An 18,518-nucleotide genomic window follows, 5' to 3' on the forward strand; every position below is an offset into this window, starting at 1 on the left:
GAATGGAATACGCTATCATGATAGAATGGAATACGCTATCATGATAGAATGGAATACGCTATCATGATGAATGGAATACGCTATCATGATAGAATGGAATACGCTATCATGGTAGAATGGAATACGCTATCATGATAGAATGGAATACGCTATCATGATAGAATGGAATACGCTATCATGATAGAATGGAATACGCTATCATGATAGAATGGAATACGCTATCATGATAGAATGGAATACGCTATCATGATAGAATGGAATACGCTATCATGGTAGAATGGAATACGCTATCATGTAGAATGGAATACGCTATCATGATAGAATGGAATACGCTATCATGGTAGAATGGAATACGCTATCATGATAGAATGGAATACGCTATCATGGTAGAATGGAATGCGCTATCATGGTGGAATGGAATACGTTATCATTGTGGAATGGAATACGCTATCATGATAGAATGGAATACGCTATCATGGTGGAAGGGAATACGCTATCATGATAGAATGGAATGCGCTATCATGATAGAATGGAATACGTTATCATTGTGGAATGGAATACGCTATCATGATAGAATGGAATGCGCTATCATGGTGGAAGGGAATACGCTATCATGATAGAATGGAATACGCTATCATGATAGAATGGAATACGCTATCATTGTGGAATGGAATATGCTATCGTGGTAGAATGGAATACGCTATCATGATAGAATGGAATACGCTATCATGATAGAATGGAATACGCTATCATGATAGAATGGAATACGCTATCATGATAGAATGGAATACGCTATCATTGTGGAATGGAATATGCTATCGTGGTAGAATGGAATACGCTATCATGATAGAATGGAATACGCTATCATGATAGAATGGAATACGCTATCATGATAGAATGGAATACGCTATCATGATAGAATGGAATACGCTATCATTGTGGAATGGAATATGCTATCGTGGTAGAATGGAATACGCTATCATGATAGAATGGAATACGCTATCATGATAGAATGGAATACGCTATCATGATAGAATGGAATACGCTATCATGGTGGAATGGAATACGTTATCATGGTAGAATGGAATACCCTATCATGATAGAATGGAATACGCTATCATGATAGAATGGAATACGTTATCATGGTAGAATGGAATACCCTATCATGGTGGAATGGAATACGCTATCAGGCCTATCATGGTAGAATGGAATACGTTAGCACGATTTAATTATGATAAAACTATTAACGTCAGGAATAGGAAGTGTTCTCTTTCCTCGACCATTCTGATCAGTATGGAGTTAATTCACGCAAAGGTAAAAACATGAGTACTTTTCAATCCGACAACAGTTCATGTTTTATTTCAATTATGCATAAATGTGTGAGTTCTACTTACCTTGCGCATAAGCGCCTTTGAGGCGTCCTTATAGTTAAGTAGCCTAGTTAATACGATGAAATAAGTCCTATATTGCTACTAAATTGTTTTATGTGCTCATTTTGCCACTCGGGTTTTTTTCAAACACAGAATTATATGAATCACTTCCGAACACCAGGCATTAGATATACAGGAGACAAGGCCATATTCAACGTCAGACATCTCATGCGTTATGTAAAAATATACTATGTATTTGTATTGTATCAAATTCTCAGTGTCTTCTTTGGCTTTAGGCACGTAAGCTGATTATCTATTGTTTCCAAATGCATTTAGTAGATAAGAAGTCCACATTTGTCATTCGTCTTAAAATGATAAAGGGTCTGTTTACATCATGAGCCTGGTTACCCGAGAATTTAACAAAACGTGAGATGATTTTTGAGGTATTGAAATAAGTCTTTATGAAACAATACAAGAATATCTAACTAGTGTATCATGCTGATAACTGGTGTAAAGGCCTCCACAGACTAGGGATTTAGTTGACGACAACTATTTGTGATCGACAACTAAAAGTTATCGACAACTAAATAAGTCTAGACAACTAAAAAACTAGATAAAGGATTCCACACACTGGCGCTCAAATACTGATTTAGCAACCGAAATAGTGCCGAGATTAAAAGTAGTCGACAACTAAAACAAAAGTTTTCACACACTAGAAAAACCCCAAGAAATGAGGCCGTCGATAACTATTAGTTGTCGACAACTACGCAGTTTCCCTTTTTAAAACACATTTAGCAGCTGTTTTCTGTACTTATCCTTTCCGGTTCTTTAAAAGTGGGGACTTAATTGCTTAAATCGTTCAACTGACTTTTGATGATCTAGCCGAGGTCCATTCGGGGTTAAAATACTTCTTTCTGTATAACTCAGTTCACATTTCATTAACACATATATAGCTCTTCCATATATATGTAACTATATATTGACTTCTGGAGTTCTGGACGTTCGCCACAAAACTGCCTTCGACATCGGATTTCCAGTTTTTGTTTTCGCGAGATGTGGGCGGAGAAACATAAACACCTTTTCCAATAATTAGGAAAGCATGTTCTGAGCGGATTATTGAAATAAACTTGGCGAGAAAACGGAGCGTGTGGGCAAACCTATATGTACCTCGCTTTGACATTAAAGACTCTTTCCTCATTTATTTACGGTGTTCTATCGCTAAAGTGTTTTAATAGCATCATCTTTATTATATACTTCCCAGATATAGCCGTTAGATATGAAAATTTGCGATATGAATACAATATTATACCATTGTATATTCTCAACAACTAAACACAACATGGCACTGTGTATCAATTAATTATTCTTTCCGGATTTTGTTCTTTGAAATTTAGTTTCTGAGGAAGAGTCTAGCGGACACTGACGTAAGCAGAATAAATACAAACAATCTGAAGCAAAATACGATCCAGCAAGATGAAATATACACAGCGGTATAATCAAACACGATATCACGGATATCACCCTCTCGGATATCACTCCTTTTGTGTGGTTCACACGAGGTGTGTCATTTAACACCATTCCGCCAACTATCACTTATATAATTTGACATCCCCTACAGATCACGTATAACAAATACCAATCACTGCCATGAGAGTTTGTTCTCGAAGATGTCGAAGTTTTTCGCTTGTTTATTTCTAGTTGTTACTGGATTATTGTCAACGCTTTCTCATGATACTTGTAGTTCTCATGCGGATTGTCGTATGAAAAAGGTTTGTTGTCGAACTCTATCGTTTCCCCATTCATTTTATTGTCTAAACAACTATAAGACACTAAAGACAGCTAACCTTACAAGATCGTGTATGGGCTATTATTGTACGAACAATAGGGACTGCAAAGGACTAAAGAATGAACAGCGGTTGTGTTGTCGGTCAAATAGATGTCATTTATGTCCACTTTGTACGGTGGACTCGGACTGTGGACAATCGCAGGTTTGTTGTATCAGAGGTCTTTCTGCTAGTTGGTACGAGCAGACTCAATGCTTGTCTTCGTGTGTTGGGCTAAGTTGCCAGTTCAATTCTCTGTGTGGTAACGATTGTTGCCGTTCCGGAAAATGTGTTAGTTGTTTATATGCTGGTTGTAAATCTCACACAGAATGTAGTTCTGGGAAATATTGTTGTAACAATTTGCATAGCGGCTACGGAACATGTAAATTGAACTGTATTGGGGAAAATTGTTACAATGATAAAGACTGCGCCAGTTTAGAGCGCTGTTCTGACAGTTTTTGTATCAAGAGGACGGAGTGTGAAAGCAATGACAATTGCAATGCCGGGTTACATTGTTGCAAGATTGACTTGATAGAATTACCCAGTGTAGTCGAAGTTGCATCGGATATATGTGTATCCATGACAACGACTGTGATGAACCAGACGTATGCTGTCGTCATGGCAAGTGTGTGAAATGCGGGCATTTGTGTGAATCCAGCTTTGATTGCCTTAACGGTACATTTTGTTGCGAAGAAGAATCGTTTGGGGACAGTAGATGTGCCGTGGAAGAATGTGAAAAACAGTCCTGTACTGTTGCTGCTCATTGTTTGCGATCAGACACATGGTGTGAAGGTGGTCTATGTTCTAGCACCAAACCTTGCCACTCTTCCTCGGATTGTGTTACGTACGATGGCAAACAACATTATTGCTGTATTAACAACGAATCAGGTCTGAAGCGCTGTACTCGAAGCTGCAATCAAGGTCAAATACAATGTAGTTCTGATAGTCATTGCATTGGCCAAAATCAATGCTGTACTGAGGATGGTAGGTGCACCGAGTGTTCTTGGGAGTTCCCAAAGTGGTTGATTGCGTCGCTTGTTGGACTTACTTTACCCTTAGCTGTTTTGGGATTGGTGTTTTATTGTTCTCGTAAAAAGATGAACGCACAATCTGATCAAAATGCTGCGGAAAACACTCCGGATCCTTTCTATAGTAACCATGAAAGAGCCGTCCAGAACATCTATGTGAGTAATGTGACCCAAACAGAAGCGCGAGAGCAAGTTTATTTTCCTCTTCCCCGTGCCACCATGCAATAATGACTTTATCGAACTGGTGTCACAGGAAACACGAAATGAAACTGCGGTTAATGATAGAGATGGATTAATGTCAACAACTTCCACATATGAAACTAGGGTTAATGAAAGAGATGAATCAATGTCAACCACTCCCATATATGATAACCGCATAATAAACGCACTGCCTGGATCTTATCCGTTTCACAGTCTGACTCTTGCGCAAGAACAAAATAATGAGTAATGACCTAACTCTAACCTTTTGACGCAATTTAAAAATAACCCATATTTACCAAAACATTTCTAAAATTTAGCTTGATGTATATAAACAATTTAATAATTGTTCACTTTTTTACACCCTGTATGAAGTGTATATTTGGTAAACATTTTTAGCGTTTTATAGTTATGGTGATGACAATATACGTTATGTATATTTTGGTTTACGTAATTTCATATGTGCCTGTTGGTATTTGTTAAATGATTAAAATATTGTTCTCGGGTTTTACGATAAAGGATTTGATCAGATTAAGAGGTCATGGTGAAATATTTCCCTTATTTCTGTTCACTTATTTCTTCGGGAAACTATGATATAACCATGCACTTGCCGTCGTTAAAAAACATTGCCTGGCCATGATTATCGCGTAAACGCAACCACTCAGATTTAGAAATTTGTAAAATCGTTTTCGCAACACGACATGCGAAGCTTAATGGGGCGAGGCTAACAGGAATAATGAGTATAACTGACGTCATTGCGTCGAGTAGGGGTTAGTCGCCTCTAAATCATGACACAACTAATCGCACTGAGTTAGTTATTGTCTGTTATATTGTGTATTTTGGCTGTTATATTGTTATAATGTCTATATATTCGCTTCAGCATGCTGATTTTTAGAAAAATATGTACCATTGCCTAATTGATTCATTCTCGTGGAGTCGAGAAGAACGAAACAAAAGCGGCAAACATTTGAGGCTGTGCCCACAAGTCAATTACTGCATGATTTAAATGCTAAGTGCATAAAACCTATCAATAAATCAAAAACTAAAAAGATTAAATTAAGGAGATTAAAATTTCTCAAAGATTTATTTGGAGCCCTCCCAAAGCGTGTATTCGTATCTACAGGGTTTATCTTTAGAAATCAAACTATTGTTACAATTTAAATGCCTGATCAAGCCCACTGGTGCACAAACATGGTCAATCGAATAAATCTAATGCATGGCACGAATTAATACTGCTCATAAATTTCACACCGCATCCAAGGGCTTAGCGTAGTGACGGGGCATTTAAATTATAACAATAGTTTAATTTCTAAATGTCTTCTTTTTTTTATACACCCTGTATGTGCTTGTATGTCCTCCCTAACACAAAGAAATTTCAAAGTCTCAATATACTGTATATGTATCAAGACCTAGAGAACAGAGAGCGAGAGGTGTAATTTTTTCATATATTACCAATTCTTATTATTTATTGGTCGTGACTATACTTACAGTACACGTGTGAATAGTTAGGTGCGGACGTGACAGATTATTAATACTCCTCCTTTTTTAAGTTTGTAGTTTACTCCCATGCAAACTGCCTGTGTTGGCTTTGTGTTACCTGATGCATGGGATGAGCTCGCATTCAACGTTCTATACCTCATATATAAACGGATCTCTGCGATGTACCTGGGGCCTAGGATGCGCGCAGTTTCTCATCCCAATTGGCCCAATTCGATTTAAAATGAATCAAAATTTTCAAAATTTACTTATTCCTATATGTCGTTTATAGAAATTTTGCTTACATATGCAGGCCGGCAAACAAACAAAAACAGACGAATTATAAAACGGACGAAAGTATAACTCCGCACTGAAACTGGCAAATCTAAAAAAAATTGACTTATAGTTTTCAATATTTTGATATTTGAAGACCAAGTACATAAATATTTTTATCCCATATCATGTTATTTGTTTTCCAGTATTTCTGGCAAGTCAAGTCGTATATATCACGAGCTCGGTCGTATAAGCATGGGCTATTAACCATGCATATACGACGAAATCAGCGAAATCAACATTGTATAAAAAAATAAACTCGACCGACTATTGATTTATTTTCAGTCAATGTTTTATCAGTATCTGATATATCTGTTTTTTGTGAGTGATTGTTGATAAATTTGTAATAAATAATTTGTTTCTACATTTCAGGTGGTTCGTGATGAAGGATTCATTTATTGCTTACTTAGAGTAAGTACTTCATACTAATATAACTATCCTGACGACCGTATTGAAAACAGCGCTTTCCTGCTTTATTCATGTTGATAGTTTTAATAATTAGATTTCATTCATTCCTCTGACAACATTTTTTCCTCAATGGCATAATTATACTAGTAATGTCTCGCCCTAAATTACAGGGAATCACCCACAAAATATTCTAATTTCTACTATGTCGTCTTCCTGCAACACACTTCACCAAGGTCAGGGCTATCTCAGATATGCTAGAGCACTTCGTTACCAGGCCTCCGCCAAACGCTCGCGCTTTTTTAAAGTGACTAAGAAATAAACCAGACCCTCAAATAATCAAAAACCAAACCTAAAGGTATTGTCAGCGGTTCAATTTCGGAGTTTGCAAATATATAGTATGGATTTTGAAAAAAAATCCTGAGGCACCCCAAACAAACGCCTTAGTGGTTCGTATTTTAGGAAGAACTTGCATCAACTGAGTAACAAATGGGGTGTGAGTGTGTAATACCTCTAACACCCCGAACAAATGCCTAAGGGTCCAGAATTTATGACTTTATTAACTTACGTTTCTGAATACTGAATTCCTGAGCTTATTTATTCTAGTCCAGGAAATCAAGAGGTCCGAGGCGTGTTGCTTTTAGATGAAAAATTTTCAGTTGAAATTCCCCCGCATTTATCTCGTGGTTTGCTAATTAGGAATCGTGAGAGGTAAATAACCGCTGTTGTAATTTTATTCTGTTTCTTTCGTTCGCAACAAAAAGTTATCATAAACTAAACTTCCTTTATTTCTTTAGGGAGTTAACTGTATTTTGTTGGACTCATCGAAAACAAAGGTGTTAAGTTGGTATTGTTTATTTTTTTAAATGTGATATAAACGCATTGACAAACGAATCAAACGTGCAGCGGGCATGAATGAAAAAGAGGAGAAAGGTTTTTCCGCAAACTGGCTAGGTCGTGGAAACTCTAAAGGGGCGGGCGTCGCCATCAAATTAATTTCGAAAATTTTTAACGTCCATTCCCCTCCGCCCTTCTTATAGCGATGTTTACAATATTGCGGGGCTTTATTTTTAGCGAATGGATGGCAGAGATGGTTCGTACTATGGCCGATACTGGTTCAATTTGGACCAAGAATAATGCTTTCGATTCTTATGCTCCACAAAGACAAAAGATTCCGGCTCAGTGGTATGACTATTTATACCTTGTTCCCAGGGCCCTAGTAGCTAGAAGCTTAATTTGGGGAGGGTGCATATTCACTAATTCGTCTTATTTTGCCTAACCCAAGAAACATACCGGGAACACTGTTTTGCAGAACGCTGTTGTAGAGTTGTCTTATCGTAAATTTTAATCGTTTTGGGGATGTTAGGTTTGTTGATGGTGAAGAATATTTTTACTCAGTCTCACAAGCTCTTGAAGAAGCTAAAGAAGAAATATTCATCACAGACTGGTGGTAGATTGAATTTTTATTTTTTGAGGTGTAAAGTTGAGTGTTATGCCCCTCATGCCTTATCACACCTGTGATATGTTATAGGAATTTGCATGCTTCATTTAAGACAGATATTCGTAAGTTCTTAGGGAAAGGGCCAAGAATGTTCTCTTTGCGGGGGGGGGGATGGGGTGTTTGGGGAGGGAGCTGTATATGTAATAATCCCGCTCTTTCTTTTTCATAAAAAATGTTTAGAATCATGCTCTCATGCATGGCATCTCGAGGATCGTGTAAATTTATCTCCTGAATGTGAAACAGGCGGTTACCAAGAGACAGAAGTTTATTTATAGGTTCATGTCTGCTTTTGGGCTAGTATTTTAACAGAGAATTACTTTTTGGATCTCCTGTAATTGTTTGTACATCAGAGCCAAATTATTCCTATCTGCAATAACTAATTAAGTTTTCGAATTAATCTTTCATATATTTCTTTAAGGTTTAGTCCAGAACTGCACATGGTTCGTCCGTCGACAGAAAATGATCATTGGAGACTGGATAGGATATTACAACGCAAAGCGGTAGGTTTTGATTATATTTAGTCTGACGTTTACTGTATACGTTCACTTTGCTTTATTCTGACCTATACTGTACAAAATAATAATCTCTTTTTTCCTCCAGGAAGCTGGGGTTATGATATATGTTCTAATATATAAAGAAATGGAGATGGCTTTAACAATAAAAAGTATCTACAGTAAAACTGCTCTTTTGAAGCTTCATCCCACTAATATAAAGGTATTGAAACAAGTATATATTTCACAAAACCGATAGCCACATATTCAAACGTAAGGAGTGCAACAACGCAGCGTGGCCCTGTGACAAGGATCCAATGCACGTATAAAAGAAACTTGCGCTGTTTCCATGTTAAATAATATTATTGTGGTTGTTATATATAAAGGTGTATATTTTATCCTTTATTCTTTATAGGTATTACGACACCCTGACCACACCCCCGGAAAAACTGGAATATTTTATTGGGCTCACCACGAAAAAATAGTTTGCATTGATCAAAAAGTTGCTTTTCTTGGAGGTATAGATGCTATATACGTGAATTTTCATCTGGCAAGATTGAGAAACGCAAATACATGAGCTAGCTTTGCGTCTGTCCTAATATTTTAGGGTTGGATTTGTGTTATGGTCGTTGGGACAACTGTAGGCATTTTCTTACAGACTGTGATTCAGAATTTGTGCCCAGCACATATTCAAAAACGGTATGTTTTAACCCGTGCATGGTTTTATTTCACCCACAAATGTAAATTACTTGAATTGACCTATAATCCAGCTTTTCTATTTCAAAGAGCCCTTCTTTAAAATATCAAAAAGCTTTTGTGAAAATGCCACTATACTATACTCCCATGCAACTGAAGTATGTAGGCCTATGAGTTCTAGTTTTCTATCAACCACCTAGTGGGTGACACTGAGTGTGTTACGTACCTAGCGCGAATCCTGCTAGTTTTTTCGGGTAATGTAAGCTTGTATCCAAACAGCTTTTTTCTTCTTCGAGGCGGCATGCTTTGGACTGCAAACAAATACCCTCAACTACGTTTCGCTGTTAGATAGTTAACTACAAATTCTTCGACTGTTATTGGTTGAAATTTGCGCTAACTATACGTGAATTAACTTTAGCTACATTTAATGCAATGGAACCCAAGATGTGGTTATAACTACTCATTACCCTTCTAGACTAAAATTCTTTATACTGTAGGAAAAGGTAATAGCAAATATCGGAAACATTTTCATGACTGCCACAGCGAATGCAATACCAAACTTTAGCGAAATAACAGAGGAAAGGACAAAGACGAAGGAAGCTAAAATTTCTCGGTCAAGGAAATTGCTGGGACGAGCACGGCTGTGGACGGGGAAGGATTATTCCAATCCGATTATAAAAGATTTTGTCGATTTACATAAACCTGAGCAAGGTAGCTATAAGATTATTTTTCCATTGCGTGTGAGCATAGACAATCCAGAAGACAGTCTTTTGGATTGTCTATGGTGTGAGGATCGAAGATTTTAGCATTTTCGATCACGTGAGATTATCACGTCATTATTCTGCTAATTTGATCATTTTCATATAACATAAACCGTCATCGTACACATCATGCAGAGCATTGTAACATATTACTCGTTCACATCTTTTCTGCAGTTCTGGGGACCCAGCTTTTACGTATATGCCTATATGAATACTTATATAATTTGATCCCTATTTGGCACAAACACGAAAAGGGCAATGACTGGTTTGCTCAACGTGCTGTGGATTACTTAGGGATTACCAATACACTGTCAGTTTACAATGTTTTTCTCTGCCTCTTGTTTATGTCTGATTTGAACCTTTGATTCGTAGATATCATTGATAGAAGTAGTACAAACAGAATGCCTTGGCATGATGTTGCTGTCTGTATCTGGGGCCAAGTCGCAAGAGATGTTGCCAGACATTTTATTCAAAGGTGGAACTTTACCAAGGTATTGACAATAACACATTTATTCACGTAGCGTGTTAAACATGTGCATGTATATAGCACCTAGCCTATGCATTGTTATTCTTCAACATCAATTTTTATGTTTCAATTTCCGAGATACAGTTAGATTTTTTACTTCTCTGTTCTTTCCATCAAAGCTAGGTATACAATTTTAAATATGTGTTGTGTTTTAATTCTATAGTTAGAGAAAAAGAAAGCAGATTCATTCTTCCCTCTACTCCTCCCAAAAACCTATACCGGTCTTGTTGACGCCGCTCCAGATGGACTTAAAACTAGCAATATCAATTGTCAGGTTTGTACGTGATTTGTATACCAGATTTATCATTTGTCATTCTAAACTCTTTTTGTCGTGTAAACACATAAAATTATGTTAAAAAATAGTTACATTTTTGGTGAACGCAAGGCAAATAAATATAACGTTCCACAGATTTTAAAACTCGTGCTATTTATTAATCGCCACTAATCATTAGGTTTTTTGCTGTAGGTACTTCGTTCTGTGGGAGAATGGTCAGCGGGCTGTCCAAGCGAGTCGTCAATATACAATGCTTACATTCATTTGATAAAAACATCCAAACATTACATTTACATCGAGGTAAAGTAAGCGTATACTGTAGCCTTTAGTTGTAATAAGTGCATGTTGTAATCATTTAGTCTGAAACGCGTTCCACCCATGCAGTTATTCCCTGTATTTCTTTAGAATCAATTTTTTATCACGTCACTTCCTCCTGATGTTAAGAATATCGTCGGAGACGCATTGGTGGAGCGAATTACACGTGCACACAAGTAAACATCTTGTAATCTCTTCAACACATGCATGAAAAATAATATTTTATTTTGACCAATAAATGTGGAAATATGCCATCACGAGAACGAGGCCCAGATGCGAGGACCGGGAGCCTCGTTCTCGTGTTACCGCTTATTTCCACGCTTGTCAAAATGTGAAATTCTTTTTCACGCATGTGTTGAAGAAGGGTGTTTTGCATCTTTGCATGCACATAGCTTGTTAGAGTAAAACTTGAAATCCATCTCATTTAAGGTGGATCTGAATTTAAAACAATAACATTGTGACATATAATTAACGAAAAGATCTATAGGACATGTCATATTTAGCGCAGGTTTCGAGTAACATATTTTACTAATAATGAATGTTTCTAATGAAAAATGAAAATATTCGTACTATTGCAAGAATGAAAACATTCGGTATTTTCTTTAGATCTCGCCAAAAACACCCCAAAGTAGATCTAATGTCATTGAATCAATTATGTATTGAATTTAAATTATATTATTCTTCATACGTAAAATCACAAAAGAACAAGTTCTCAACATGAAAAACTAGTTTTGTGATGTGGGCAAAGCTCCTCTATAATTTCTTTTTCATCGCCTTTTATTTACCATTTTCGTAACTCGAAATATAAGTACCAGATAAAAAAGACAACAAACTCGCACTGATAAACCCGACGACCAGTTTTGAAAATAATGATTTTTATCAGTACTCAATTAATGGCACTGTTATAGCTATTATAAAGCGAGTATCTACTTGAACCTTAATCCGCATTACTGTCAAACGCAATGCTTGACCGTGTTGGATTTTCCTTTTCAGTAATGGCGAAAACTTCAAGGTTTTCATTGTTATGCCTCTCTTGCCGGCGTTTGAAGGTAAGGCTATAACAGACCCGATCTTGTTTTTCTTGCTCGTGAGCTATCATTTAGGGTTAAATCGTATTGATTTTATGCTAGTTTCTTTCGTCAAAGTTGTTCCATATCCAAAGACATGATTATATTTATCATTTTGAACGGGGTAGACGCGGCACTTTTGATGCTTCCTTGAAAAAAATATATATGAACAGCCATTTGCTTAATTTTTTTTCGATTAGGTTGTATAGGGTTTTATGTGAAATATGCGTCGATATTTGCAATAACTTTGCTATAATAACTAGCCGCAATTGTCGTTTTTCCTGCGAGATAAGAAGGTTCATTGTACATTATTATATTCGCTTTGTTTTCCAGGTGAAATTGGTGATGCTTCAGGAACATCTATTTGTGTTATCACTCATTGGAACTACATGTCCTTGTGCAGAGGCGAGACGTCACTTATAGAGAAACTTCGAAAGAATGCTGGTAAGATTAATTATATTCCCAAGAAATTCTTGTCATTTTTCACCCAGTTTTTTTAGGCAACGGGAAAACCCATTTTTTTAGATCGCGTAAATTAAAGTACAATACTAATCTAATAAAATATAAGCACTATAATATATTTAATTGACAAATAAATAGCGTGAAACGTTATGATGTCATTGTGATTTGACGTTATGACGTCATTGTGCTTAGAAATACGCGTACATGATCTATAGCATTGACGAAAAGCTATTGGCTAGCTTGAGACACGTGCTAAAATGTGATTGGCTGACAAAAAAAAACAAGCTATAACCAAATTCGTTAAAATTTCCTGTAACGTTATTCCTTGCGCGTGTCCTCCTATAGATTATGGCTCTCGACCAATGACATTGCTTGAATTCTTAACGTTATTTTACACTTAAAGTGCATTTTGCACTATTGTCATTTTTTATCAATTCTACTCTATAGCAATATAGAAGTTGCAAATGCAATTTAAACAATAGGCAATAAAAGATAACGAACGATTGTTTCACTTTTGCATTTACGCCACCAAAATGCGACGTATAAACTAACCCTTACCTTTAATGAAGATTATGGCTTTAACGTAAACATGTCTTAGAGCGATGACTTTATCGTCGACAGCAAGCAAATTGATATCGAAGAACAGTGATTCTTTCTGTCTCTGCTGTATACGACGTTTGCTCACCTTATTTTATAAATATTTTATTTTTCCGCAGTTGACAAACCTTTTGATTATTTGTCTATCTGCAGTCTACGAAAACATGAAGAATTTGGTGCAACTCCTGTAAGTACAAACTCAGTTTTTTAATCGCTGTTTAAGAATCGTGTACTTATTGATCAGGCCACCCAAGGACAGGGCCTTGTATACAACTTGGAGCATATCCTTGTTGTGTTTATTTCAGTTATAAAACAATCTTCGGCTCGTGTTTGGATCAGGCCATTCTAAAACGGAAACCATAAAGTTATTGTTTAAAGTAACTTTTCCAAAGTTATTGGAAAAAAGCAATCAATTAAGGAGAGGCAATAAGGGCCCCAGTTAAGGCTAGTTTCCACTCAGGAAAATTCTCCTTTGGATCGGACAGGACAGGAAAGTTTCCTTTGTATAAACGCTGCCTAAGAACTCACCGGCAAAGGATATTTTCCTGTCCGTTTCGATCCAAAGGAGATCTTTCCTGAGTGTGAACTAGCGTTTACACAATAACGGATTAGTGTTCGTACCGGATATCTACGTTGATTCGATATACATATGGTATCGGATTTGTCTTGCTTACACGATACCGGATCAGTTTTCGTACCGGATTATCTACGTTGATTCGATATACATATGACATCGGATTTGTCTTGATTACGCAATATCGGATTGATTCAAAAAGCAATTAAAATAGCGGACAACGAAAAGCGAGGACAAAGTCTTCACGGGCGGCATGAAGTCTTCGAACGAATCAAAATCGTCCTAGGATCGTTTCTCGCGCGGGTGTCACGACCGTTTTGAAAACATCAGATTATACGTCATATAACTTGTAGCCCGAGTGAACGCCTGAGCAGGCGTTTTGTTATCGTTAAATAGTGTGAAATAAATAAATAATGTTAAAATGATGTCACTTCCCTCAATCATTCAATACTTTAGTGTGCATTAGAGGCAGCAAGAAGTCTTGAAGTTTATCCTAATTCTAAAATTCTTCTATCCTAAAACACTTATTTAAATACTGTTAAAACATGATGCATGCAGTCGCAAAAATAAAGGATCTTGTTTGCCCAGTAGCTATAAGGCTTTGATGTCCTTAATTTCATTAATATGAAATTTTAAAAGTCGATGAATTAACAAACTACAACTGCCTGCATATGCATATTTATATTGCTCTATGATTTGCATGTACAATCCTCAAAACCCCACTGAGCTCTGTGTATCTCTGGAGTATGGAAGTCAGTTTTAAAAGTGAAACCCATGCAAGTGTTGCTATATGCCTATATTGCTTTTACTAAACGCCATATATAAAAACATATCATGCACTTAAAAACTAATAATACTATGAAGATTTTTGTAAATTGGTTTTCAGTTGCTTTTCTTTATCTTCCCTTTTTTTGAAACGTTCATCATGCAGGCAAACACATTTGTACTTAAATATCGCCATTGTACATTTTGCGTCCAACGCTTTCTTCTTATATATAGCTAATGATATGTGCAGGCATGCATGTATGTAAGGTCAAACATTTCCGCTCACACGTCCCAGCCTTGGATCGTGCGTGGATATGTATATACTTACATACATGTATCAGTATTCATAAAAGTATTTCTCACTAGAAATTTTCTTAAAAATCCATACTAGGCAAATATATATGCTTCACTCATGTTGTTTCTATGCATATACATCCATAGTATCAGGAAAATAGCATTTAGTTTGGATATTATACTTTCATACTATATTTTATGGACTTTTGTTATAGTAAGTATAAAATATCCTTATTTATTTAAGCTGTTTAATTCCAATTACGTGTCGTCGATTTCGTTCGGCAAGTTTCTGCCGTTCCTTTATTGTGATCTTGTGATCAGCATTTCCTCTTTAGCCTTTCCGACCACAACACTTGTAAGGTTTGGCCCCAACAAACACTATTTTTATACGCCATGGAAGTTCTTTCTTATAATAAGAACACGAACACAATGAAAAGTGAAAAATCACGCAAGCCAAAAACGCCCACACCTGTTCAATAATAAGAGCGAAAAACTAGCCACTATTACTTTCCAAAATAGCCGCAAGAAATGCACAGACATTATAATTGTATATTTATAAGGCAAGCGTTTGAAATTTCATTACCTGGGTTATTTGATATATCTTGATTTTAACGTCTCGTGCATGCAATAGACATGCTAAAGCAAAATCTGAGCTAATGCTCTAAAGAATTGTGGTTTATTATTATTTATTATTATTAAGTTAAAACTATACAAAATACTTAACGTTATTTTAAATAAGTAAATATAAATAGGTCTTATAAATGTTTTTACTATATTATAATATATATAATCTTCAAATATTTGCCCTTATTATTTTAGATTAAAACTCGGCATTTTCCAATGTTTCAGGTTTATTTGCATTCAATTAGAACCTCTTTTTTTATTGGTACCAAATAATTACTTTGCTTCACTAAGTCTGTGACATTTGTCTTGTATGCTTTGAAACCATTTTTACAGACACGGTAGATTTTGCCACTAGGAAGAATTCCTGCAAGTTTACTGGTTTGCTCAAGTTGTGTTTTCGTGCAAGCCACGACAATCTTCTTTTTCACTATGATTGCGAATGTGAGCTCGTGCATTACTTTATGACAATCTTTCTTCTCACATTCGAGCTCGGCCGTCCTTGGGAAAACATCTTTACGATAAGTAGACGATTTAACACATCCAGTATTGCCTCTGGCATTGAATCCAGGATGCGCTGACGTCAGGGCAATTAGTACCAACAACTGCGCGAGAAAAGAAAATATGAATGAATAATGTGGATTAATTCTTTCAATGTCGTTACAGCACGGGATTATCAAATGCATTAAGAGCCGTTCAGAATGCTATAATATATAATCCAGATACCCTGCATATTATGTTATGAGACGAACAACGAACAAATACCACAACAACAACAGCATTATATATGACTCAGGTATCAGATAAGTTTAAAACACACACATGTAGAGGAGACGTGATTGAGTTCCTGAAGTATCTCAGTTCCGAAAGAGCATTGGACTAGCAAATCAAAGGTCGCGGCGGTTCTATTTCCACCGTGGTCAAGCTAATTTTTGAGCATGCTAGGTCGTAACTCAGAGTAGCACCAACACAATATTTAACGACTTTGTTTACAAATATATTTTAATCTGACACCAGCTATTCCACGCGGCGTTACTTAAGCCATGTTAGTGATGTTACACGGTAAGAGACGTAAATTAGTACAGAGTATTCAAAATGTAAGTGTAAGCAAGAAACGTAAATAGAGAGAAATAGACATAAACGTTTCGTAGTTTCCAAATTTACATCCCTTAAAAGTATAATTGCATTGCAAGTTGCAAGAAAAATGTTGATTTTTCTTTAATTTTAAGAATATATTCAAATGTAGCTATGTATATAATTGGCTTATTTTTTGCGGCAAATGAAAGATTACAGTCGAGAGAGTGCATGGTTTCTTAAATTTCGCGTATAAGCAACAAAATTAATCAACTATAGCTAAGTAACTTCGTGCTTAGCCTTAAGCGTTCAACACTGTCATTGAACATGGCATAGGCGAACATGCAGTATCTCAAAATATTTTACAAATTTGGATAAACCAATTATCCTTTCGCGACTACAATATCTCACTGAGAAGCATATTATTAAATGCTATGCACAAAAAATGTTCATGTATAAAAAATTATTTTAGTGATCTTCAACCATTCAAATCACACCGATATACTAATAAGTATTGTATTTAAAATATTTAATGTGATGGTGTACGTCATTGTAAATTTATACTTTTTTTAATAACCATCAGGAAATTATATAAACACTGCACGGAATTCTGAAAATAAATTGCGAGAGAACTTACAAAGTTTTATAACTTTCGTTAGTCGAATTAAGTGTACTTACATTGATCTTAATAATATGACGCCATGAAAATGCTCTTGAAATAATCCACATCTTGATTGTAATTTCAACGGTTTGGATGAATTGATTTAATTAGATTGATTTTGATTTTACCCCAAATTTGATGTACTGTGTTACTGTCGGGAAGATAATCGTTTATATATACCGTTGCCATCAAACTATTTTTAACATCATTACCCCATTTTTTAACATTCATCATTCCTTATTACATCTTTAACATCAGACTCATGCAATGTGTAGGAAGTAGAAATATTGCTTTTAGCAAATTATAATATTGATTTAATTGGATGTAGACACAATGTAACGTGCTTACTGTAACCCACCTTCCTGTACACCAAAAATAGCATCTTCCAGTTTATATCATTATAATAGTATATTGGCTGTTATGTTGAGTGTAAATTATTGATATCATTAAAAAAGTGTTTGTTAATTATATTGGAGAAATTCCTGAGAAGTTCATGTTTATTTGTAACAGAGATTGTCTGTTTGTAACTATATTACTCTATGACTAAAATATCTTTTTACCATTGGAATATCTACTCTTTCACTGTTGATTTAGAAATTTATTTAACCCCATGCGGCTGTGCAATTTTAGACTGAATTAACTTTAGTTTTAATTAGTTTCAACATCAGTCTCGAATAAACCCATGCAATTAATACCCTGAAAATAACACTAATTTATTGTTCCATATCCCCACAATTATTTTGTTGTATATTTTATTCATATTTATGTAATTAAGCGTTAGTTAATATCCAAGTCTTGTTTTGGTTCGTTACGTATATTGGAACATGTAAGCAATAATTTATGTAAAGTTCGCAAAGGTAATGTATTTCGATATTACTGCATTGCTAGCGGTGAATATCTGAAAGATTTAAATATTATTATATAGAAAATTTCTCTAATTTCTTAATATACTGTTTTAAATATATCCATTTCAATTCCGTTTTCGGCCTAAATCTAAATTTTTGTTCGAACGCATATATGCATACATGCATGCTTCCCTAGGGACACGTGGAACAGAAGGTAACATATATTTATTGCATGCGCGCGCTGGCAAGCTCACAATTAAGTATTAGACGTCGGTCGCAATGGGTAAGTCACACTAATTCGATTGAATGATAATCTATAATTGACTAGTATACGCCGTTTTCTTCTAAATGGGTCGAGAAA

At 35.7% G+C, this 18,518-nt stretch overlaps 1 protein-coding gene across 3 annotated transcripts in view; it reads left to right on the forward strand.

Annotated features, from left to right (window-relative positions):
- LOC114532801 (phospholipase D1-like) overlaps positions 1-18,518 on the forward strand; it is a 41,311-nt gene that overhangs the window by 6,156 nt on the left and 16,637 nt on the right. For 2 of the 3 annotated variants that reach the window (XM_028554391.1, XM_028554393.1), the window contains 17 exons: positions 6,601-6,639; positions 7,240-7,344; positions 7,431-7,469; positions 7,708-7,818; positions 8,000-8,083; positions 8,553-8,634; positions 8,735-8,848; positions 9,041-9,143; positions 9,233-9,324; positions 9,819-10,032; positions 10,455-10,573; positions 10,772-10,882; positions 11,075-11,182; positions 11,288-11,373; positions 12,191-12,246; positions 12,598-12,708; positions 13,443-13,510. In XM_028554391.1, coding sequence (XP_028410192.1) covers positions 6,601-6,639; positions 7,240-7,344; positions 7,431-7,469; positions 7,708-7,818; positions 8,000-8,083; positions 8,553-8,634; positions 8,735-8,848; positions 9,041-9,143; positions 9,233-9,324; positions 9,819-10,032; positions 10,455-10,573; positions 10,772-10,882; positions 11,075-11,182; positions 11,288-11,373; positions 12,191-12,246; positions 12,598-12,708; positions 13,443-13,510 — 1,642 coding nt within the window. Of the gene's footprint in view, positions 1-326; positions 1,315-6,600; positions 6,640-7,239; positions 7,345-7,430; positions 7,470-7,707; positions 7,819-7,999; positions 8,084-8,552; positions 8,635-8,734; positions 8,849-9,040; positions 9,144-9,232; positions 9,325-9,818; positions 10,033-10,454; positions 10,574-10,771; positions 10,883-11,074; positions 11,183-11,287; positions 11,374-12,190; positions 12,247-12,597; positions 12,709-13,442; positions 13,511-18,518 lie in introns of those variants that run through there. The other variant, XM_028554394.1, reaches the window with a different exon arrangement.

The sequence above is a fragment of the Dendronephthya gigantea genome, unplaced genomic scaffold (assembly GCF_004324835.1).
Source record: "Dendronephthya gigantea isolate DGI-Jeju-01 unplaced genomic scaffold, DenGig_1.0 000081F, whole genome shotgun sequence".
Taxonomy (NCBI): domain Eukaryota; kingdom Metazoa; phylum Cnidaria; class Anthozoa; order Malacalcyonacea; family Nephtheidae; genus Dendronephthya; species Dendronephthya gigantea.